Below are 23,521 nucleotides of genomic sequence, written 5' to 3'. Positions count from 1 at the left end.
ATGTGTTTGGGGGGATCTGTCCCATCTCGCTCAGATCTGAATTCCAAGTGAATGACTAAACAAAGGAGCTCACTGAATCCTCAAACATCCTACGGAGCAGGGATGTGGACCGTACAAATGGTACAACTGAGGCTCAGTAACATGCCTGAGGTAACAAAGCTGACTGTGAGCATGAGGACCAGCCTGCCTGTGGGAAGCGTCTTCCCCTCCTGCTAGGTCCAGCCCTGGAGTCTGTACCAGGCCAGGAAGGAAAAAATGAGGGAGGTTTATTTAACATTAAGGTGGGGAGGGCACCAAAGGTTGACCAGTTCACTTGGTGATGGTGTTCCTGTGGGGAGAAGAGAGGTGTGAGGGCGGAGCAGGGGCATGGCACCCCATCCCACCTGTCCCGAGAGCCCCGACTCACGCATTCATGCTCTTGCCGCTGCCGCTGAGCACAATGTATGGAGTCTTCTGGGCCTTCTGCTTCTCCTGGAGCAAGGCCACCGTGCCCAGGGGTGTGTCACTGGAGCTCATCTTCTTCAGGAGCTGTGGGTTGGCACCAGTCAGCACAGGGGCAGGAGCCAGCCCAGCAGTCACCACCCTCAGCCCCAACCAATGCAGAGGCCCCTAGGTCCCTGAGCACCCACCGCCTCTTCGTCCAGCTTCTTCATCCGCCGCTCAGTCTTCATCTTGCCCGAGCCCTTCCCATGGAAGCGGTGGGACAGCTGTCGGAATGCCTGGGGACACAGGGCAAGAAGTGGGAGCTGAAGGGACCCCGGGTGAGGCCAGGGCCACTTGTATCCAAGGAGCACTCCAACAGGGTGGGGGGTGCTAACTCGCCCAACTGAACGTAGGGCCTAGGTGGGAGGGAAGGGGATGGGAAAAGGATCCTAGGACCCCAGTAGAGGTAACAAGACACTCAAACAGATGTGCTGTGACAGGGGCAGTGGGGATCTGGAGTGAGACCTGCCATGTGAAGGCTGGGGCTGGATGGGGATGTGTATGGGGGGTGGGGTGGGGGTCCTGGATCCTGCCACCAAGGATGGTGCCCTGAGCACAGGAGGCTTCTGCTACAGTAGGTGGGAAGAGGTACAGAGGCACCTGTCTGACCCTCATGCCAGCATTTGAGGAGCCTGCTGTACTAGAAATGGAAACTGAGGGACAGAGGATCTGCCACCTCACCAGGCCCCTAGGCAGTGGGAGGCCAGAGAGGGGCCTGCAGTGCTGCACTGCCTCCATGGGCTCTGGCCCTCCCTGAGCCTGTCACCCTTAGACTGGTCCCATCCACCAAGGGCCCACTCACCTCCTTGGGTGTGAGCTTCCGACCTGTCTCATCCACATACTCGATCTTAACGTCGGGCTTGTAGCCATCCTTCTCCTTGAAGTCCTGAGTGAAGCCACGGTACTCTTCTCGCCTGCTGTACTTGTCGTCAATGGCCCTGGACCAAAACAGAGATCTGTGTCTCCCACCAACCACCTACAGTGTTCCTGGCAACCCCATGCTGGCACCACCCCCACTGCCACACTCACATCTTGTCCTCGATGCAGTACACAGCTGAGGGCAGGGACTTGTTGGGCGCCTTCACCCGGGCCACCTTCTGAACTGTGGTCTCCAGCAGACCTGGGGACAGAGGGGCGATAAGGTCCAAGCTGCCTACCCCAAAGATAGGACAGCTATGTGAGTGCTATGAAAGGCTCACAGCCCTGCTGGGGAGTAGAATGTCAGGCTGTTGTAGACAAAGGAAACAAGGAATCAGCCCTTCGCCGAGGACATGCAGAGCTGGGACCCTAACAAGAAAGTCTGTTTCCACTCGCCCACACCTTCCTGGAAATGACTCAGATCCTTGAATGCACAGCAGAGGGACAGATGCTACTGTGACTGCCCAGAACCAGCCTAAACGGGAAGGAGTGGCTCAGGGACTCAGCTCAGGGACCCAGCTCACGGCATCAGGACTGAAGAAGGGGCAAAGGGGGCCACCCGAACCCACCTCCCATACCACGCACCCGCCCGCACCTTTGTTCTGGCACAGGAGCAGGGCAGCAGCCAGACCTCTGTTCACGATGGGCTCCTCATCCAGGATGGTGGTAGAGGCGGCAGAGAACTGGGGATGGCACACAGTGGGGGGTCTGAGCACCTCCTTGCCCACCAGTCATCCCCAGTACTTCATCCCCACTAACCCTGGGACTGTAGAGCCCATTTTACAGATGAGAAGACAAGCCCCCAGGTCCCTCAGGAAGGCAGGGACTGAGCTGAGTGGAAGCCTGGGACCCTTGTCCAGCCCACAACCCCTGCACATCCTCACATCCTGCTGCTGCTTCTCCTCATCCAGATTGACGGTGCTCCAGCCAATGTTCTCTTCTCCATCTGACTCGGAGCCGCCATTGGCTGAGCGCTCCTCGTCCCGTTCAAAGTCCTGGGGCGGGAAGCCAACATTAGCCTGGGTAGCACCAGCCTGCCATCCCCAAGGGCTGGGCTTGTTACCAAGGACCCACAGTCCCCTGTCAAAAGCAGAGCAGGCCAGAGAGCAGTGGGGCTGTGGGACTCACCATGAGCTCCTCCTGCTCCTCCCGGTTGCCAGCCAGCCCGTAGGTGGGGATCTCCCCCAAGGTGCGGCAGAACTCCGAGGTGGCATTGAACACGATGGTCCCCTTCCGCTCAGGATCCTCCTCCTCCTCCCAGCCCCGCTGGCGAGACTCCAACTTCTTCACAATCTCCACCACCTGGGGGAGGGAGCAGCTGTGGGCAGACCCAGAAGTTTCTGGGGTGATGCCACAGAGACCTGGGAACCCACAGATCCTCCCTGGGTCTGGTACATAAGCCATTCCCATAGCCCAAACCAGATGGTCTGACTGGCTTCCTCTGCCTCCCTGGCCCTCCTTTGTCCAATTTCTAATCCCTACCTACCCTAATGAGTCACTTTCTGCTCCAACCCAGCAATGGCTCCCTACTTCCCTTTGAATTAACATCCAAAATCCTACACAATCCCTCCTGACCAAGCCTGTGCCAGCCCTCTCCAAAGCCTCTACATACTGTCTGGGTATCCAGGGCCTCTCCTGCCACCTACATCTCACCCAGCAGCTCCCCTTCCAGGACTCACTTCTTCTGGAAGCTCCTCCAATGCCCAAGGAGTCAGACAGCCCACCCTCCTGACTTCCCAGCTGGCATTTCCTGTCCTGCTTTATGAGCAACAAGGCGCCTTGAGAAGAGCTTCCCTGTGCTGCCAGGATTGAGCCCAGCAACCCGAACACCTCCTGTTGTGCAGACGCTCACCCAGCAGATACCCAGTATCTCCTCGCTCTTAAAAAATCCTCCCCCAGCTGGGTGTGGTAGTGTACACCTATAATCCCAGAACTTGGAAGCAGAGGCAGGAGAACTGCCACAGGTTCAAGACCAGCCTGAACTATATAGTGAGATCCTGTCTCAAAAAAACAAAACAAGGGGACGGGGATTTAGCTCAGTGGCACCGCTCCTGCCTTGAAAGCGCAAGGCCCTAAGTTCGATCCCTGGTACAAAACAAACAAACAAACAAACAGAAAATAATGCCCCCTAACCCTGTAACCCCCAGGACAGGACAGCAAACTCCTAGAGTAGTTCTAGTCACCACGTCCTCCTGTGTCCAGCTCATGTAAGTGCCCTGTGAAGATCAGCAATGGCTGTGGCTTTAGGTCTCACTGACCATTCACCTTAGCTCTCGCTGTCCAGGTGCTCACTCCCTGCTCCAGCCTACCTGTCCTTGAGCGCTCCAAGGTCATTTCTCCAAAAGACACCCACTGCCATTACCCCAAATTTCAGCTCAAAGGTCACCCAAGAGCCCTCTCTGAACACAGTTGTTCTCACCTTGTTTTACTGTCGGCCGAGCAATTGCCATTATCTGAACAGTTTGTCCTGTGTTCACAAGGTCCCTGCTACCCCTCACCTACACTAGAGTCAGCCCTGTCTCCCACTTCCCAGTGATACCCCAGCCCTGAGAATGGGGCCTGACTTATAGGAGGCATCAATACATGTCCCCAAAGAAAGGAGAGGCCAGGAGCCACCTGCTAAATCTAGACACCTGCTTATCACGTGACATTTAACAGAAAAGAGGCTTCCAGTGGGAAGGTGCACATGCTCCTGGGGATAGAAGCCACACACAGACTGGTCACTCCAGTCAGCCTCACCTTTTCACCACTGTCCCGAAGCTGCTGCAACTGCTGCAGCTGCCGCAGCCGCCGCCCCTTTTCCAGCTGCTTCTGTAACTCCAGCTCTGCCTCGTCCTCCTCCAGTGCATCCGGGGACCCTGATGGCAGAGCTCCCCCGTCCTCTGGCAGGAACAAAGGATGCCTGCTCACATCAGCTCCTGGGCTCCCAGGGCCCTGTCCCCACCCCTGCCAGCCGGCCCCTCACCCTCGTCACTGATGTCCATGTTTTCCACACGGGTGTCATCCGATGGCAGGGGCTGAGGCACAGCATCCTTCTCGGTATCCTCCGGGGTGGCCTCTTCTGCCTCTGGCACTCGGCGTCGACCCCGGCCCCGAAGCCTAGAAGGAAGAGGCCCCATAGTGAGCATCAGCGCCTGGGCTGGACCAGCCGGGCCCTCACACCACACCACTGTGTCTAAGCTCACCTTGAACCAAAGTCCCCATCTTGAGTGTGGTCCCCAAGGGGCAGCAAATCATCTGCCCGCATAACCACCTCCTTTTCCTTCTTACGGATTTTCTTCACCCTCCGCTTGGTCTTTTTAAAGGTCACCTGAGGGGGTAAAAAGAGATATGAGGAGGGAAGAGTGAACTGTGACCTCAGGCCATCAGAGGCCAGTAACAATGACAGCTCTTTTGGTGTCATTTTGCCTGTCACCATGCCTAGCACTTCCAATACATACAACACATTGAGGTGGGTGCTGTATCACTCCACTGTGGGTGGGTGCTATATCACTCACTGTGAGACAGGGAACCAACGCCCAGAGAGGTGAAGTACCTTTCCTGGGGCTGCCTAGCTCCTGTGCAGGAGAGCTGGGCCCAGGACCCTCAGCAGTCTGGCTCCTGGACTCTTTCCTGCTTGGCCATGATGCCAACAGCACCAGCTGTCTACCTCTATTCCCGGTCTCTCCACACGCCAGATCCACATGCACCTATAAAACTGCAACTCCTCACACTGTGGCAGCTTCGGGAGGTGGCTCCTGTCACTGCTATTCTGGATGGGTGCCACAGGCTCTGTTAAATGACTCACCCAAGATACAAGCTGGCCGTGTGGCAGAGCAGGAACACAAACTTGGGTTCAACTGGCTCAATAGTCTCTGCCTGTCAACACCCAGTGCCTCCCTGATCTGTTATTTACCACTCACCCAAGAGCCAAGTACTGCCCAACACTCAACCTCCTCCTGGGGAATGCGGGCAGCCGTAGACTCCCAAGGGGCAGGACAATGGCCACCCCATACACAGCCTGGCCGGGGCTCACCATCTCCTCAGGCGTCAGGTACTCAGAGGCCAGCCGGGGTCCCACCGAGCTCAAGGACTGTGCCTGCAACCGCAGCTTGGTCCGGATCTCTTCCAACTCACGTTCCCGCAGGCCATCAGCTATGCCGCCCTGCTCCAGCCGGAAGGAGTGCAGCCGCTCACCCTCCAGCTCCTCGTCGTACTTGGCCAGAATAGAGCGAGGTTTTTGCTGCAAGGTAAGAGGCACGGATTGGGACCTGAGCCGGCCAGTCTTCTAGCACTCCGTGCCAACACTCTGCAGCCCAGCCGGCTTGCCTGTGCTAGGTCATCTACGCTCTCGTCTTCTGCATAGGGCAGGTAGTCAGGCTTCTTCTTCCGCAGCTCCACGTTTTTCTCTGCCCGCTCCTTATCCACCATGTTCACATTCACCAGCACATCCTCCTCCTCCTGCAGCACACCTGGAAACAGAGCAGGCAGTGGCCATTCCCACCTGCACTGGACTCAGCAGTGCACAAGCACCTAGCCTGAGAACCCTTGTGCTGCTCACCTTTGTCCTTCAGGGTAAGGATCACAGTCTCCCCCTCTCGGAAGGACTCTATGGCATGCTCCACAGTGAGGCCCTGCAGGTCCCGGGCACTGTACAGGTCCTATGAGGGAAGGTCCAGCCGAGTCAGGGGCCACATGTAGGCCCCAATGCTGGGATGGCAGCACCGAGGCCAAGAGCTTCCTTCTGCCCACTGTTTCCAGCTGCTACAGCCTCACCTGGCGCCTCTGCCCAAATTCCTCCTCCACCAGAGTGCTGACACCAAACTCTTGATCCATCTCCTCTAGCAGCTTGGCCTATGGGACATGAAAGGATGACCCGTGACCTCAGGCCTTTTAGCATTACCAGAAGACACCAGGGATTCTATCAAGTGAAAGTACAGAGAGGGCAGAACCTGCAGGCTGTGCAGAACCCAGAGCAGATAGCCCTGAGTATGGGCCTCCCCTGTCCACGCTGTGTCACCTCCTGAAGTTCAGGCCCTAAACTCACCAGCTCCTATCCTTCACCACCCCCGGCTGCCCCAGTGCTCACCCTCTTCTCTGCCAAGTCCTTCTCCTTCTGCAGCTGCCGGCTCCTCTCAATCCAGGCTGCAGTGTCATCCAGCCAGGGGTCATCCTCCCCCAGCGTCTTTATCTTCCTGAAGAAGGAAGAGAATGCTCAGGGGAGCCCAGTGCCTGATTCCCACCCCAACCCACAAAGTGAAAGGACAGCAGCTTTGCCCCTGGCGACCTTGGACAGAACTCCCTCACCCCAACTTCTGATTCAACAGGCGCTTTTCCTTGGCAGCTGCCAGTTTTTCCCGTAGCTCCTCTCGCTGTCGCATCGCCATGGGGTTGATGACATCAGCGGCCACGGGCTCCTCCTTGGTGCCCGCCTCTGGAAGGGGGGCCCAGACGTGAGGCTATGTCTGCCCATGGCTGGGGGGAGAGGAGGGAGCCACTCACTCTGCCCCCTTCTAGCTCAGGGCGCCAGAAGGGGCCAGGAGAGGGAAAGAGTCCTTCACCTCCCTAGCCCCACTTCATCCCCACATTCCTGTCAACTCATGCAGCATGACAGAACCTTCAACCTTCCAAAGCTCCTTATTTTTTTTATTTTTATTTTTTTAGTACTGGGGTTGAACTGAGGACCTTGAGCTTGCGAGGCAGGTGGTGTGGCGGCACCACTGAGCTAAATCCCAGGCCCCCCCTTTTTTTTAAGCAAACTAATCAATACCTGCATAGCTCAGGCAGTACGCAGCAACTATGCACACCTCTCAGCCCATATAACTGCACCTCGAGGACTCCAGGGCCAAATAGGGCAAATGCATCCCAGATCCATACTATGATAGCAGGCAAATGTATAAACAGGACTGCTGAATGGTGCTGCCTCTGCACTCTCGTCCCACTTTCTTCAAAAACTCCTTCAAATGACCTCTCTGCCCTACCCAAATGCCTTCCTGTGACCCCCATCCTCAGCCCCATGCTCACCTTTCTTGACAGCACTGACTTCTAGGGGTTTCAGCCCCAACTTTGCCCGGAGTTTACTGAGGACAAGAGATACAAGTGTCAGAAACTATGAAAGAAATAGGGTGTCGAGTGCATTTCTGGACGGGAGGCAACAATAGTGGGAACAAGCAGTCTGAAGCGGGGCTAAGTACAGGCCTGACCTGGACAGCCTAGGACACTTGGAAGGAACCATCCCCCAGACTCGGGAACATGGGTGCTAGGCCTGGCCTCCCCCTAACCAGCCAATGCCCTCCTGCTTGACTCTGAAGTTCCTTTCCCTGTGATTCAAAAGCAGCTATGATGACTTACATGGTCTTGCCCAATCCAACTAGCACACTGTAGTGGAAGAAAGGCTCCCCAGGAGGCTGCCCCACAAATTGCCTATCTCAGAAGAAAAAAGCCGAAGCACAGGGAAATAGTACTCACTTGGTCTCCTCAATGCTGAGTGACGAGGCATCTCCTGAGCTAGTTTTGGAGCTGGAAGCTGGAACAACACAAAGTACAGCTCAGGGGCTGAACACAGGGCCACAAAGCCAGCACCTGTGGCTCCAACCATAGGGTCAAAGATGAGCATTAGCACCTGGGTCTGTTGCAACACCAGAAAGCTGCAGCTTCTTCCCTGTTATGCTCCCCAGCATTACTTCTACCTGAGCCCTTGTCTATCAGTCCTGCTCTTTTAGCATCTTCTTTTCCTGACCCACAAGGTCCAACTTTCTGCACTTCTCATTTCGCTGTCTCCAACCACTTTTGTACATACTGTGTTTTGAACCTCAACTGTGCTCTTTGGCCTTGCTCTGACTGACAAAATCTTATCAGGACCTTCATGAAGTCCTGTTCAACTACCGATCAGAATGATCTGCCCTGAACTCTTCAGCAGCTGTCGGCTCAGGTCTCCTCCTCCCCACAGGACACAGACTTTATCAGCAGCAAGACTGTGTCCTCTGTGCAACATGAAGAAACTGTACTCTGCTGGATGTTGGAGACACAGACAAATAAGCATTTTGGACCTGCTCCAGCCACCTAACATACAGCAAATAACTGACCACCACAGAGGTTTGACATCAGCAGATGGGGTTCCCTCCACCAGCATCTACCGATGAGCACATCCTTTCCTGTATCCCCAACCCATTTCTCTTTAATCTCCAAGGTCCCTCTCGCCACCTAGGCCCTTTACAACATCACCTGCCTCTTTAGTTCCAAATCCAATGGATTCTTTTCAGTTCTAGTCTGCTTTATTTCTCATGGTGAGTGACACTGTTGATCATCCCCTCCTCCTAGCAATACTCTCTACCATCTAACCCATGAACAGTGAGCCTCTGCTATTCCTTTTTGGCTACTCTACCTCCTTTTCTGTACCATCTTCATCTGTCACTACTAAACTACTGGCATGTCTCAAGTTGTATCTCTTATCCTAACTTCTCACTCCACACTCTCGAGGGGGCTTCATTGGCCACCTAAATATTCATAAATCCAAAATCACTCTATCCAGCCCCAATCCTGAATTTCTCCACCAACAACAATCTCAATACTCTCCAAAACTGAGTCTATTATCTTTCTCCCGCTTCAAATCGTCTCTTCCAAAACCCTCAATTTCAAAAGATGTCACTGTCATTCATCTAACTGTTCACCCCAAAATACAAAGAGTCAGACTTTTTTCTTCTCTTTCCCTTTCTGATCCAAACACTAAATTCTATTCGCTCCTAATCCAAAACACGTCTTTAGTCTGCCCACTTCTCCCCAACCCACTGCTGCTGCCCTGATGCAGGCAACCATCAACCCTCACTTGGTTGCTTTACAGCCCTTCTGACTTCTGGGCCTCCAGTCCTATCTCTGATCAAATACTTAAAAGCAGTGACTTTTACAAAACATCAATCTGATAAACTTGCTCCCCAACTCAAATCCATAATTTCCTAACACCCTAGAAACAATGCCCAAATTTAACAAGGCCTACAGTACAGTCAGACCCCAGCCTAGCTTATTTCCTCAAGTCTCTACCATGAACCCTACATGACTTGCTCAATACCAGTTTTTTTGTTTGTTTTACTTTTTTAGTACTGGGGATTGAACATAAGAGCCTTCATACAGTTACACCTCCGGCCCCTTTGAGACACGAACTCGCTAAGTCATTAAATTGCCCACCCTGATCGAATTTACTATCTTCCTGCCTCGGTCTCCCGGAGAGCTGGAATTACAGGCCTGCGCCACCACGACAGGTGTTCTCTCGCCTCTGCACAAGCTGGCACTTCTTCATTCATTCACCCAACATTTATTGAGAGCCTGTGTAATGCCAGACAATTGAAGTCAAGTTTTAACCCAAAACAACCAGAGAAAGCCCTTTAAGCGCTGAAGAAGAAAACCTGGAGGAGCCTGCGCCTGGAAAGCCCCGCGGACCTGCACGCACACTCGGGGCCGAACGTCCCGGACCCCCACCCCGCGCCACCCCTGCACAGACCCAACCCCTACCGGCCTCGTAGCCATCATCTCGCTTTTCCCGCTTCACTCGCCGCTCGGAGGGCTCGGCTTGGCTGCGGTCCCTCCCGTGAGCGCCGCTACGGACTTCGGCTTCTGCCCCGCGCCGCCCACTCCCGCGCTCGCTCCCACGCTCCCGGCTCCGCTTCCGTCGTTCACCGCCGCTGCTGCCGCCGCCGCCACTTCGATGCTTATGTTTTTTGTGCTCCCGATGCCGCGGCGCCTGCTCAGCGGAGCTCCCGGTGCCGGCCGCCGCCGTAGTTCCGGCTACCTCTTTCTCTCCGCGGTGCTTCTTTGACGACCCCATTGTGGTACGTCAAGCTGGACCGGGGCCGCCGCGGAGCCCCAACGACGCAAAATGGGAATACTTCCGGGTCACACGGCAGCCGTGATCTTGTTGCCGGAACCCAAGAGCGGCTACTTCCGTGGTTAGACCCTACCCCAAGGACTCATGGGAAGGCCAGGATTGGAACCCGAATGCGCAAGCGCAGCCGTCTCTAGCTGAGTGGCGGTCTCTGAGCCTGTGGTCTTCTTCGCAGAGTTGGACTTCTTGTGTGTAGGGTAATGCGAGTCGTGAATTCCAGAGATCTTAAGATCTAGAAGATGCTCATTCGAGAGATGCAGATAAAAACAACGCAGATTCCACCTCACCCCAGTAAGAATGGTTGCTATCAACAAATCAACCAATAACAAATGCTGGGAGGGTTGTGGGGAGAAAGGAACCCGTCTCCATTGTTGGTGGGAGTGTAGACTGGTGCAACCACTGTGGAAGTCAATATGGAGATAACCTCAAACAACTAGGATTAGAAGTCCCGTTTGACCCAGCTATTTCCCTGTTGGGTATCTTCCCCAAAGAATTAAAAGAATCATACCACAGCGATATATGTGCACCCATGTTTATAGCGACACAGTTTGTAATAGCTAAAACTTGGAAACAGCCCAAATGCCCATCAACTGGAGATTGGATAAAGATGTGGTTTTTCTGTAAAATGGAGTACTACTCAGCCATAAAGAATGAGAAACTAGAGACATTTATAGCTAAATGGATGTACATTGAGGCCATACTCTTAAGTGAAATAAATAGGACACACGTGTAAATACCGAATAGTTTTTCTGGTGTGAAAAACTAAAAGTGTAAATAAGGATCAAATTGTATAACTGATCATTTGAAATAGGAAGAAAAGGTCTAAAGGAGTAGGGGAAGTGTGAGGGGTGGGGAAAGAAAAGAAGGGAAAAGAAAAACGAGAAAAGGAAAAACATGGAAACAAAGTCTTTGTAAATAGGGGAGGAGGGGGTGAAGGGAGGGCAGAGGAATGGGGAAAAAATAAGAACCAAGATACATCATGTAAAGGTACAAGATCCCAATGATGAATGTAACTATTGTATACCTAAAATGTACCAATAAACAATTAAAAAAAAGACCTAGGGGACTTCTAAATCAGCCTCCTCGGAATTGAGAGCCCCTCCCCGAGGCGCTCAGTCCTTCCCGTTCTTTCTGTGGACAGCTTCCCCCTTTCCAAAGAGCGCCCTTCCCGTGGGCCTTATAGGGTCGTGGCTGTATAGGATGTTGAGTGAGGCAGCACGTTTTCCTCTATCTCGAGACTCCCCACACACGGGTAGCTGCACAGCCTAGCCTCGAAGCCGCCCCCGTAACTAGTACTGTCAGCACACGCTGCTCTGCCACATCCCCTAGATTGGGTTTATTTAACCTGTAAACTGCCAAGGAGATCCAGATGAGCTTCTGTGTGTTTATGAACCCATGAAATTGAGTGCAAAATTTGACACTCCCATGTGTGTGCTTTTTTCTTCTACTCTCTCTTCCCTCTATATACTCTCTCTTTCTCTCTCTCTCTCTCTCTCTCTCTCTCTCTCTCTCTCTCTCTCTCTCTCTCACACACACACACACACACACACACACACACACACACACACACACACGCTCACAGAGAGGCTTTAATTTAAAATTACTGGGACTTAACAAGCCCGGTTCAAAATCTGACATCCCCACCCAACAGCTACTCCATCTGTGGGCTCCCTGTGAGACACATCTCAGCACATTAGGATGTGTTCTGTGCACCCCTTTAAACCCTCCCTCCCTCACGGGACTGGTTGTCCTCAAAGGCAGAAATCAGTCTGTCATGTTCACTGTTGAGTTTCTAGGTCTCAGCATAAATGTTGGAGACAACAGAGAAGTCTCAGTTGTTGCTTTTCAAAATGCCCCACTCACATTCAGCTCAGTGGTTCCGGCACCTGCCTTGCAAGTGCAAGATCCCAAGTTCGATTCCCAGTACCAAAAAAAAAAGCCCCACCCACAAGGTGTAGTGGTGCACATCTGTAATACCAGCATTCAGAAGGCAGGAGGAGCACCTCAAATTCAAGGTCAGCCGGGCTACATAGTAGCAAGACGCTTTCTCAAAAATACAAGACAAAAATATAAGACAAAAAAGAAATGCACTACTCCTCAGGAGCAGAGACTAAGCTGTGTGTGCTGGGTGGGGGGCAGGCAGAAAGCCAGAGCTCCTGGGGGAGGGGGGATAGAGCTAAGCCTGCTGCTACGCACTTGACACCTCCTATTCCCAGCCCACAGCCATTCCTCCATACCTCAGAAATCTCACATTGGATTCACCACAAGGCCTTTAATTTTTGTCTTGACTATTCTCTGGGTCCAGGCTGGGGGAGAAGCGCCTGTCAGGCTGGCTGCTGATGGGTTCCTTCCTTGGGGGGCTCTGAGAAGAGGGCTTCATTTTCACCCCCATTGATCTGTGGCTCCTTGAAGACAAGATGGAGAACAGTGGGCTCTGCAGCTCCCTACCCCATGACTAAGGAAACCACTGACCCCGTAGATTCAAATCCAGCTCCTACACTGGCTTGCTGTGTGGCCCTGCACGAGTGACTTCCCTTCCTTGAGCTTCATTTTCCTTCTTGCAAAGTGGTCTTTGTTACCCCTGCTCTGCACCAGGATATTCTACAGTGTAAGGGACAGTGTACGTGTGACTAGCATGGCACCAGCCGCTAATGGCTTGGTGTGCAGCCACTCGGATGGCCACAGACCCCTAGCCTGGCTCAGCTGCTTATTCATTCTGTAAGAAAAGCCCTGGTCCTCAGGTCTTCAGTTTCCTCGTGGGGAAGTGGGAAGAATAACCCCAGCCCCACCTTCCTGGTGACACAGAGGAAACTACAGAACCCAGAGTCCGGTGTTTGTGTCCCTTTCCATGGCAGCTCAGGAGAGCCAGTCCTTAGCCAGCCAGCCAGCCAACCTCACCTGGGTTTCCTGGCAGTGCCCTCTGTGTCCCCTTTTCCTGCCTCAGCCAGAAGCTGCTCTTCGTCCACTCCCAGTGCCGACAGCACCTGGGAGAAGCGCCAGGTCACAGTGAGCCGAGCACTGGCCTGAGGAAAGAGAGGAGGGGCTTCCTGCTCTGCACTGGGGCTGCTGAGGCCACCATGGACTGTGATTTCTGAGAGGGTCTCAGGGGAGCGCTGCAGCCTCACCTGCATGGCCTGCTGAAACAGGAAGGGCTGGGCCCGCACCCGGTGCTGGATGCCCTGCAACTCTGCCTGGTACTCAGCAAAACGCTGTCGTTCCTGGCGCCTGTGGGTGAGATGGGCCTATGGGCAGCTGACCATAGACACAACCCACCCCCCATCCAGACTGGCCTTGTCCTGACTATGGAGTTTATGAAAGTCCCTGCTCTGACCTTTACAAAGCCATTTCATTTCCATCCCTGCCCTGGATTCTTTCCCAGGTCTGCCAGGGTTGGAATAATTGGCCCATTTTACCGGGGGCTCAGGAATGCTGAGGGATCTGTCTAAGGTTGTGTGTCTGGGAAGCGGGACCTGAGCCCTGAGGCCCAGTCTAGGCTGTGCACCGATGGTGAATCGAAGGTCCCCCCAGCCATCCCCAGAGAAGAAGCCCAGCACTGCTTGCACAGCTTGCCCCGCCCTGCAGTTCACTGCCTGCTCCCCTGCACACTGCAGCTCTGAGGAGGACACTGTGGTTGATGGCTGTGTGACTTTGAGAAGGCCTTTTTCTGGGCTCTGAGCTGTTTTCGTTGCTGTGCTCTAGCAGGAAGCAGACAAGCTTGCCAGTGTTCTCTGTGCTTCTTATAAGCAGGGAGCTTAGGAAATGGGACAGAGTAACCAGAGAAGTGTGTTGCAAATAACACATCCTGGGAGGGTCTGGGCTCCGATGGGGAAGCAGTTCCCATTTACAGAAACCCAGTTTGTGCATTTGTCAGAAATGTGACTACTACACTGGGCACAGTGCCGCACACACTTGCAGTCCCAGCACTCAGGAGGCTGAGGCAGGAAGATCACTAAGAATTTCAGGCCAGCCTGGGACACAGAGTGAATTCAAGTCCAGCTTGGACTACATAGCACAACCTTGTCATAGAAGGAGAAGAAAAAGAAGAACAAAAGGGAAAGAAATGCAACTCCTTAATTAGCTGAGTGACTGCTTTAATAAAGAGAGCCAAGGGCCTTTTGGCCACACCCATCACAGGACCAGGTGTCCTTCAGTAAAGCATAAGAGACTGGCCACAGGCTGTGGTGTGGTGTCCCCCAAGGGCAGAGGGGGCAGTCAGTGAGACCTGAGATATTTATGCTAGGCCCTGTGGCCAGGTGCCAGGTAGCAACCTTCCCCCATGAAGAAAAAGATGGGATCTGGGAACCCATTGCCAGGAACACAAGTTCCTGTAAAAAAGGGTTTTCGCCACTCAAGAGCGTATTCACGGGAGTTACACATTTTGAGGTGGGAGTGGGGCAGGTATCACAAGCTGCCATTAATACTCTCCCATGATGTCATGTGCCTCTTTCTTTCTTTCTTTCTTCCTTTGTTGTTTGTTTGTTTGTTTTTCAGATTTTGAGATAGGGTCTCCCTATGTAGTCCAGCCAGGTCTTGAACTCACTATGTAGCCCAGGCTGACCTCCAACTCACAGTGATCCTCCCACTTCAGCCTCCTGAGTACTAGGAATTACAGGTGTGCTCCACCACACCTGGCTGTCTGTTAGAAATAGAAATTTTAAAAGAAATTTGGCCAGGTGTGGTGGTGCACACCCGTAATCCTAGCACTCAGGAGGCTGAAGCAGGAGGATTGCCGTGAATTCAAGGCCAGCCTAGGCTACACAATGAGTTCAAGGCTAGCCTGAAAGACAAAGCAAGACCCTGTTTGAAAAGAATAAAACAAAACAAATATTTGCCTGTGCTGGGAAAGGTGGCACATGCTACAATCCTAGGTAGTTGGGCAGCTGAGGAAGAATGATTGCAAATTTGAAGCCAGTCTGGGCAATTTAGCAAGAACTTGTCTGAAATAAAATTCAAAAAAAGACTGGGGAGCTGAGCATGGTGGTGCACGCTCATAATCCCAGAACTCAGGAGGCTGAAGCAGCAGGATAGCCCTGTAGTCTGGGTTACATGGTGAGTTCAAAGCCAGCCTGAACTACATAGCAAGGCTCTGTCTCAAATAAACCAAAATTGGGGGGTGGCAGATGGGGATGTAGCTCAGCACTCCTGAGTTCAATCCCCAATATGAATGAATGAATGAATGACTCACAAATTTACTTTCTAGAAAAATAGTCAAAATATAAGAGAATGAAATAGGCCACTCCACCTGACTATGCATAACTTTTATCTCCAGGCATCGGACCATCAGGGCCGTTCATGTTCTACATTAAGTATTCTTTTCTGGCTTGGTTTGGTTTGGTTTGGTGGCTGGCCTTTGCACAGAACTACATTTCCAACATTTTTATTTTATTTTATTTTTTTTTAACTTTCAGACAGTCTTTCTAAGTCACTAAATTACCAGGCTGGGGTTGAACTTGTGATCCTCCTGCTTCAGTCTCCCAAGTACTGGGATTACAGGTGTGTGCCGCCATGTCTAGTTTACATTGTCTATTTCTATAATATTCAAATTTTATAATAAACATGTCTGGCATTAGAAATAAGAAAAGCAAGATTTGAAAGAGTGATAACATGTGCAAAATGTTATGACCTTGAGTGTTCATCAGCGGAAGGGGTTATTGTAATTAACTGGGTGACCTTGGATTGACCCTTCCTCCTGGGCATTTTCATCTGTAAATGTGACTGAGTGTCCTGGCTGGCTTGCCTTAGGGTCCTGCAGCCCAATGCCCAGTGCTGCCTCCCCGACTCATCCCATTAGGCCCTCCGCAGCCTGGCACTCCTACCTCAGTTCCTCCAGCTTGTGCTGGGTGGCCCAGTCCCGCTGGCTCCTTCGGGGCACGTAGGCAGCTAGGCAGCGGGCCACTTGCTGTTGAACGCACTGCTCCCAGGCCCTGCGCAGCTCAGCCTGCTGCAGGTCCTCTTGCTCCTGCCGCTCCAAGCCTGCAGCAGGCTCCTGGTGAGGAGAGGGGAGAAGTCTGTAGGAACAGGAGCCTGCAGGAGAGCAAGCGACCAGGGAGGGGAGTACAGGAGCCTGAGAGGGTTCTTCGGAAATTTCCCTTACAGAACAGCTCTCCTTCAGGGTGAGTGCCAAACCTTGCTCTTCTCTCTGACCCCTGATCAGGTAGGAACTAGGTTAATGCCTAACAGTTTGAGGCACAGCTGGACAGATGGAAAGACTGCTTGATAAATGGATGGGAATGAGAAAGCGCTAAAGGGATCAATTAAAGGAAGGATGGATGGATGAAAGGTGTGGGTGGCTGCAAGCAGCTAGACAGATCTGGAATACTCTTCTCTCAATCTCATGGCCAGTTGCTTCTTATCAATCAGATGTGTACTAAATAGCTTTGTCGTAGACAGACTTTCCCTGACCACCCCCCCTACTTCCTAGCTATTTTCCATCTCTAGCTACATATTTTGTTCTTTTCTTTTGTTTATTTTTTGAGACAGTGTCTCACTATGTAGATCAGGCTGGCCTTGAACTCACTATATAGCCCAGGCCTAAGACTCAAGGTAATGCTTCTGCCACAGCCTAGAGAGTGCACCACACCCAGCATTATTTCTTTATTAATTAGGCTTCTTCCCAAGTAGAATGTAATCCTCATGAGACACGGGTCCCTTGTCCTGTGCATGGCCACAGAATTTCCAGCACCTAAAACTGCACTTATAAAATACATAAACTCACTATTTGATGAATTCATGAATAATTGAGTCATGGCCCTATAGAAGATAGCCAAACATACAAAGAAAGAGAAGCCAGGCGTGATGGCCACGCCAGTCTGTAATTCTGGCTATTCAGGAGGCTAAAGCAGGAGGATTACAAGTTCAATCTAGTGGGCAATCTAGTGAGACCCTATTTAAAAAATAATTAGGGCCAGGGATGTAGCTCAGTGGCACTGAGCCTTCTTTGCAAGTGCAAGGTCCTGAGTTCAATCCTTGCTACCAAAGAAAACAACAACAACAACAACAAAATTTAAAAGCCTAGGGAGGTAGCTCAGTGATAAGGTGCTTGCCCAGTGTGAGTGAGTGCTTTAGCTCAATCCCCAGCACTGCAGAAAAGGTGGGGGAGATAGATACAGTCATTGCTCAGTGTACATTTATTGGGCATCAGTGATGTGTTGGAGCCTTTGCCACAAGGGCACTAAGAAATAGGGGAGGATTTCCTGTAAAAGGTGACAGGGTAAGAAGTTGAGAGGGCTGTGTGAGAATTAATACTGTTAGAAATGTCTATGTGGGTATGGTGGTGCACACCTGTAATTCCAGCACTCTGGGAGGCTGAGGCAGAAGGATTGCCAAATTCAAGCCCAACCTGGGCAATTTAGCAACTTAATGAGGCCCTGTCTAAAAAATAAATTAATTAATTAAAAAGATACTAAAACAAAAAATAAAAGACAAGGTACAAGGCAGGTGTGATGGCACATGACTGTAATTCCAGCAGGCTGGGGCTGAGGCAGAACAATTACAAATTCAAGCCCAGCCTGACAATTTAGCAGTTTAAGAGAGAGATTCTACCTCATAATAAAAGGAACTGGGGATGTAGCTCAGTGCAAAGGCCCTGGGTTCAATCCCTAGTATTGTGGGGAATGGGGGCTGGATCATACTACCCCCAAATAATCAGATTTAATGTAATTTATCAAAATTCCAATGACATTTTTACAGAAAGAAAAACAATTTTAATGTTCATATGGAACCACAAAAGACCCCAAAGAGCCAAAGCACTCTTTTTGGGGGGCAATGGCAATTGACCCCAGGGCCTTTGCACTGAGCTACACCTCTATCCCCTCCTTAAAATTTTTTTACTTTGATGTAGGGCTTTACTAAGCCACTAGTGAATTTATGATCTTCCTGTCTCAGTCTCCAAGAGAACTGGGATTACAGGTGTGCAGCACCTTGCCCAACTGAACTAAACCAATCTTAAGAGGGGAAGGGACTCTGCAAGCATCATACTATTTGATTTCAAAATATACTACAAAGCTATAGTAATTGAAACAATATGGTACTGGTATAAAAATAGACATATAAACCAGTGGAACAGAATACAGAGTCTAGAAATAAATTCATACATTTATGTCCAAGTGATTTTTTTTTTTTGGTATGGGGATCAAACTCAGGACCTTGCACTTGCAAGGCAGGCAGTGGCACCAATGGCCAAGTGATTTTTGGTACCAGGGATCAAACTCGGGACCTTGTGCTTTTGAGGCAGGTGCCAGAACCACTGAGCTAAATGCCTGGCAGCCAAGTGATTTTTGACAAAGATGTCAAGAACACAATGAGGAAAGGATAATCTCTTCAATATATATTGCACAACCACTCAGTTAATAGGTTAATGGATAAACAGAAGAAAAGATGGGAAATGAATGGAAAGTAGTTTATGTCAGTAGACAGTTGGCCAAATAGGCAGAGACGGATGGGTTGTTGAGTACATATCAAAAGATAGAAGGATGGATGGATGGATGGGAGTGGGTGAGTAGGTGGGTGGACCCATGAAGGAACAGGTGGGTTGGTGGGTAGATGGGTGGATGAGTAGATGGGTGGGTGGATGGATAGGTAGATTAACAGATGATTGGTTAATCAGAAAAATTGATGAATAGGTAAAGAATAGGGTAAATAAAAAGAATAGAGTGAATGAATATACAAGTGACTGTCTTTTGGTGAACTGGCTCCATCTCCATTTCTCATCCTTGGCTCCTACCCTCCCGTCCCCACCTTACCTAGTGGACTCCTGTCGCTTGTGGAATGAGCGATTAGGAAAGTTGGCAGACAAGAAAATCTCATCATGTTCCCAGGCACGGGCCTTCCCTCTCCGGTTGGAGGTCTGGACAGCAGCCTGCCGCAAGGCCTTCCAGGGCTGCTTTTGGGGATCTGTCCACAGTGGGAGCAAGTCAGGGAAACCCTCTCACCTGGCCCAAGGGGGAGGCCCACCCAGCACCGATCTAGCCTGGCCCACAGTAAACGCCCTGCTGAAGAGCCCAGCCCGAAGCTGCGCTCACCACAGCTGCCTTGCTGTAACTGCCAATGCAGCTTGCCCAGGCCCCAGGGCCCCTCCAGCTCCTGAGCCCTTGACTTGCCCCTCTGCAGCCCTCGGGGATTGTGGGAGCAGGAGCTGCTCGCCTGCAGCTTCTTCTCTTCCAAGGCCTCCTCTCCAGAATTCGGCCCCTTTTTCCAAGAACAGGTCTTTCTTCTGTGAGAGGTGCGGTGTTTCTGCTCTTCCGTTTCCACAATTGCCTCTGAGAAACGCTCCTCCTCCAACAGCAACTGTCCAGGGGGCAGCTGGGGCCACTCCCTGGGGCTCAGATCCCTCTCTGCTTCTTCAGCACCTGTACCTTCCAGCTTGGGAGCCCCTCTGGACTCTGATCCTGATCCTGACCTCTTGCCTGGCAGCCGGGGGCCGCACTCACTGGATGGCTCCAGCCCTTGGTTCTCCCCTTTGCTGGGAGACAGGGGGGCACCACCACAGGCCCCTAGCTGCTGTCTCCTCTCCAGGGCCTCTGGGAGGCTGCCAGTGGATTTGCACCTGGTCTTAAGCTGGGGGACCGCTGGGAGCAGGGCCAGGGCCTGATGGCCCTCTGTGATGAAGCTCTCCCAGGCCCACTGGAATGGGAAGGAGGGTTCCTGAGGAGAACGGGGGAAGGAACTGAAGAGGAAGAGGGCAGGGGTCAGAATTAGGGGCAGGGTTCTCCGGGGCCCCCAGCTTCCCTCCCAGCCCACGCGCAGATGCTCACTTCTCTGCCTCAGTGGAGCTTCCTTTCTTGGTCCACCTCCCGGGCTTGCAGTCCTTCTTTGTCTTCTGCCCTGTGCTCTGAGACCTCTTTGGCTGGCCCTGACTTGGTACAACATCACCGCTCCTCAGGGCACCCTAGGCAAGGACAGGAGAGGAGGCCAGGTGTGAGCAGCCTTTTGAACCACGCTGCCCCTCGCCAGGGCCCTCTTCATCCCTGAGATTCATCAATCACTGCCTCCATTCCTCATAGTGAAAGCTGCCCCAACTGAGCACTCCCCCATGTGCAGGACTTTTGGGCACTAACACATCTAATCTTCCCAAAGACCTGTCCAATGAGATGGAGACTATCTCTATCATCCCCATAGATATGAAAACCAAGGCTCAGAGAGGTCCAAGAAGCCCAGTATGGTGGTGCATGTCTGTAAGCTGAGGCAGGAGGATCATCTTCGAGGCCAGCTTGGGCTACCCAGTGAGTTCAAGGCCACCTTGAACTACATAGAGAGACTCTGTCTCAAAAAAAGTCCAAGAGCTGAGGTCACACAGTTGATAGTAACCTGCACGTGTTGGTCCTGGTCTTCAGAGTCTAGATTTCTCACCATCACACTGGTCTGCAAACGAGGAGTTTGAAGGTTCTCAACACAAAGAGATGTTAAATGTTTAAAGAGATGTTAAATGTTTAAAGAGATGGAAATGCTAATTACCTTGATATTTTATCATTGTACTGTCTATATGTATCAAATTATCATACTGTACCCCATAATATGTACAATTATCATGTGTCAATTAAAAATTTTTAAATTTAGCTTGGCATGATGGCCCAGGCCTATAATCCCAGAACTCTGCAAAGCTGAGTCAGGATGATCACAAGTTTGAGCCCAGCCTGGGCAACTTAGTGAGACCCTGTCTCAAAATTAATTGATTTTATTTATTTATTTATTTAAGTTGATTTTTATTTTTTTAAAATAGGGTCTCATTGTGTAAGTCCAGGCTTATTATGTAACCCAGACTGGCCTCAAATTCACAGTAATCCTCCTGCCTCAGCCTTCTGAATGCTGGAATTACAGGCCTGGGCCACCACACCAGGCAATACACTAATTAATTTTTAAAAAGGGCTGGGGAGCTGGGGATTTAGCTCAGTGGTTCTGCCGCCTGCCTCGAAAGCATAAGAACCTGAGTCTGATCCCTAGTACCAAATAAAAAAAAAAAAAGGGGTGGTGATCTAGATCACTATGAAGGCCCTGGGTTCAATCTCTAGTACACAGATTTTTTTTTTTTTTGGTATCGGGGATTGAACTCAGAACTTTGCACTTTCGAGACAGATGTGCTACCACTGAGCTAAATTCCTGTCCTAAAGATAGAATATTTTAGATAAATCATTTGTTTTTTGAGACAGTGTCTCCCTTTGTAGTTCAGGCTGGCCTCCACCTCACTACGTAGCCCAGGTTGGCCTCGAACTCTCAGCTGTCTTCCTGCTTCAGCCTCACGAGTGCTGGGATTCCAGATGAGCACCACCATGCCTGGCTAGATAAATACATTTTTAAGATGAGAATCAGTCAAAAAATAAATAAAACATTTAAATTTTAAAAATTGGATAAGCCGGGCGTGGTGGCGCACGCCTGTGATCCCAGCACTCCGGAGACAGAGGCGGGAGAATCACTGAGTTGGAAGCCAGCCTGGGCTACAAAAAAGGATAGCTCTTCTAAATGTCCTACAAGGCTCTGGACTTGCTACAGCCAAAGTGGAAGGCACTAATTTTCCCTCTGGAAACCCTTTCAGCCCTACAGTGTGCCCTAAATCACTCCATCATTCCTCATCTTTACTCCCCATCTTTCAGGCTTCCCTACCATGAGGCCTCCCTGACTGTCATCCCAGCCTCAGCTCCAACCTTGTGGCTTCTCAAGTGCCTCCCCCAGCCCTGCTTCCCCTGGCCCCAGGTGCCTTCTTGCCTGTGGGCAGTTGGACCCCAGCCCCTGCCCTCACCTGTTCCGCCTGAGGGATCCTTGACAGAAGGTTGAGCAGCCCCATGGATGTCCTTGGAGCCTGAGGCCTCAGATCCTGCGTGGCTCCTCCTGATGTAGCCCTGACCAACTGCAGCTGGGTGTTTAGCATATTGGTGTCCTGCTCCATCCCCTGCCTCCACCTGCCAGCCCTGGAACTGTCCTCTGGAGCCATCTCTATGGCAACTGGTCCCTGGCCAGTCTTAAGGCATCTGGCAAAAAGCAGGACAGGTGAGGGTCAGCCAGGTAAGGAAAGCTGACTTCCTTCCAGGAGAAAAGAGTTCAGGACAATTCAAGGAACAGTCAGGCCTGGCAGTCTAGAGATCCAGGGCCATGTCCTGGCTCTGCTGCTGACCCCTGTGTGACTTGGTATAAGCCTTCCACCCTTACTTGACCTATGTTTCCCCATCTCTCTTTTGTTTTTTGTTTTTGGTACCGGGGATCGAACTCGGGTCCTTGCGCTTGTGCAGCAGGTGGCAAAACCACCGCGCTAAATCCCCGGCCCTCCGCATCTCTCTTTTGAAAGAGATCTTGTGGCTCAGCCCTCTTGAAGGGTCCTCAGAGCCCAAAAGATGCCCAGCTAGAGCCTGCAGAAGGCCCTGTCCTTGTGCCTGCCCCAGCCCTGCCTGAGGGCCTGTGAGAGCGAAACAAAACTCTCCTGAGATCTTGTTCAAAGTTCCTGCCCTCCAGCCCCTGACAGGATAGGAAAGACCAGGAAGATGAGTGCTATGCCCAGGAGAGGCAAAAGGCAAATCAGGAGGCTCTGGAGGGAACAACAGCATTTCACTCTCATCCACGCTCCTCAGCCTTGCCAACAGACTTGGGGTGCTAAGTCCTGAGAGTTGCCTGTGCTGACCACTGAGATGGGATGAGCCCGAGGTGGACAGGCAGGGGCTGGTGGCCTGTCTAGCGCCTTACCAGCTCTTCGATCTCTTCTCTGCTCATGAATTCAGGTCACACATTTGCTTTACCGACTAAATGAAATCGCAAAAGCAATGCACTTGATAAATGTTTGTTGTTATGATAGTCACTAATAACTGACAATTTAGAGGCAGCAGAGCATCATGCTTGAAGTGTGGGAGAAGCACTTGGGTTTGAATCCCAGATCCTACACATATTGTCCCTCTCAGTCCCTGTCAGTGCCCCATGAGCAATGTAGGGTTCATTATAATATCTGTCTTCAAAGGCCATTGTGAAGACTAAGCCAATTAATAACTTGTGTGAGTGTGTGTTTTGGGGTTGGTTTTTTTTTTTTGGTACTGGAAATTGAACTCAGGGCCTTGCACCTGCAAGGCAGGCACTGGAGCCACTGAGCTAAATCCCCAGCCTTGTTTTGGGGTTTTTTGTGGTATTAGGGTGCTCTACCACTGAGCTACATCCCTGTGGTCTTTTGTTTGTTTGTTTTGTTTTGTTTTGAGATAGGGTCCCTCAGTTGCCCAGGCTGTCCTTAAACTTGCAATCTCCTGCCTTCTTGAGCTTCCCAGAGTGCTGGGCACTGCCATGCCCAGCCATCTTGTG

The 23,521-nt window shown here is 51.5% G+C and overlaps 2 protein-coding genes across 3 annotated transcripts; both read right to left on the bottom strand.

Annotated features, from left to right (window-relative positions):
* Positions 1 to 249: 249 nt before the first annotated feature.
* Sart1 (spliceosome associated factor 1, recruiter of U4/U6.U5 tri-snRNP) lies at positions 250 to 10,282 on the bottom strand. Of its 2 annotated transcripts, XM_004852350.4 has the most exons (20): positions 9,886 to 10,282; positions 7,849 to 7,906; positions 7,405 to 7,460; positions 6,688 to 6,814; positions 6,470 to 6,575; positions 6,157 to 6,234; positions 5,942 to 6,041; positions 5,710 to 5,852; positions 5,417 to 5,623; positions 4,587 to 4,711; positions 4,367 to 4,500; positions 4,141 to 4,283; positions 2,530 to 2,703; positions 2,286 to 2,396; positions 1,997 to 2,084; positions 1,513 to 1,603; positions 1,286 to 1,421; positions 630 to 719; positions 407 to 528; positions 250 to 328 (listed from the first exon to the last, which is right to left on the bottom strand). In XM_004852350.4, the coding sequence occupies exons 1-20, from the start codon at positions 10,196 to 10,198 to the stop codon at positions 310 to 312; spliced, it is 2,421 nt and encodes an 806-aa protein (XP_004852407.2). In that variant the 5' UTR covers positions 10,199 to 10,282; the 3' UTR covers positions 250 to 309. The 2 variants fall into 2 exon arrangements, with proteins under 2 accessions (XP_004852407.2, XP_021120221.2); XM_021264562.2 differs by lacking the exon at positions 9,886 to 10,282 and having other exon boundaries at positions 6,688 to 6,855.
* Positions 10,283 to 12,464: 2,182 nt separating this feature from the next.
* On the bottom strand, positions 12,465 to 22,314 carry Tsga10ip (testis specific 10 interacting protein). Its single transcript, XM_087205361.1, is given in 8 exon segments — positions 12,465 to 12,660; positions 13,154 to 13,480; positions 16,072 to 16,222; positions 16,225 to 16,241; positions 18,997 to 19,147; positions 19,276 to 19,919; positions 20,008 to 20,141; positions 21,987 to 22,314. Coding segments are annotated over 8 exon segments (1,749 nt in total). The 5' UTR covers positions 22,179 to 22,314; the 3' UTR covers positions 12,465 to 12,527.
* Between the last annotated feature and the right edge of the window lie 1,207 nt (positions 22,315 to 23,521).

Source organism: Heterocephalus glaber, unplaced genomic scaffold, assembly GCF_053883595.1.
Source record: "Heterocephalus glaber isolate CG9 unplaced genomic scaffold, H.glaber_assembly_v1.0 deba00000594, whole genome shotgun sequence".
NCBI lineage: Eukaryota > Metazoa > Chordata > Mammalia > Rodentia > Bathyergidae > Heterocephalus > Heterocephalus glaber.
Note: the sequence above shows the minus strand (reverse complement) of the source record. Positions and strands in the feature narration are given on the sequence as shown.

Coding starts and splice junctions, on each gene's coding strand:
- Sart1 (XM_004852350.4), bottom strand. CDS start 10,198: ATGGGGTCGTCAAAGAAGCACCGCGGAGAGAAAGAGGTAGCCGGAACT. Junction 6,576..6,687: donor CTGTTGAATCAGAAGTTGGG/GTGAGGGAGTTC, acceptor TTCCTTCTTCAG/GAAGATAAAGACGCTGGGGG. Junction 1,422..1,512: donor TACTGCATCGAGGACAAGAT/GTGAGTGTGGCA, acceptor GTTTTGGTCCAG/GGCCATTGACGACAAGTACA.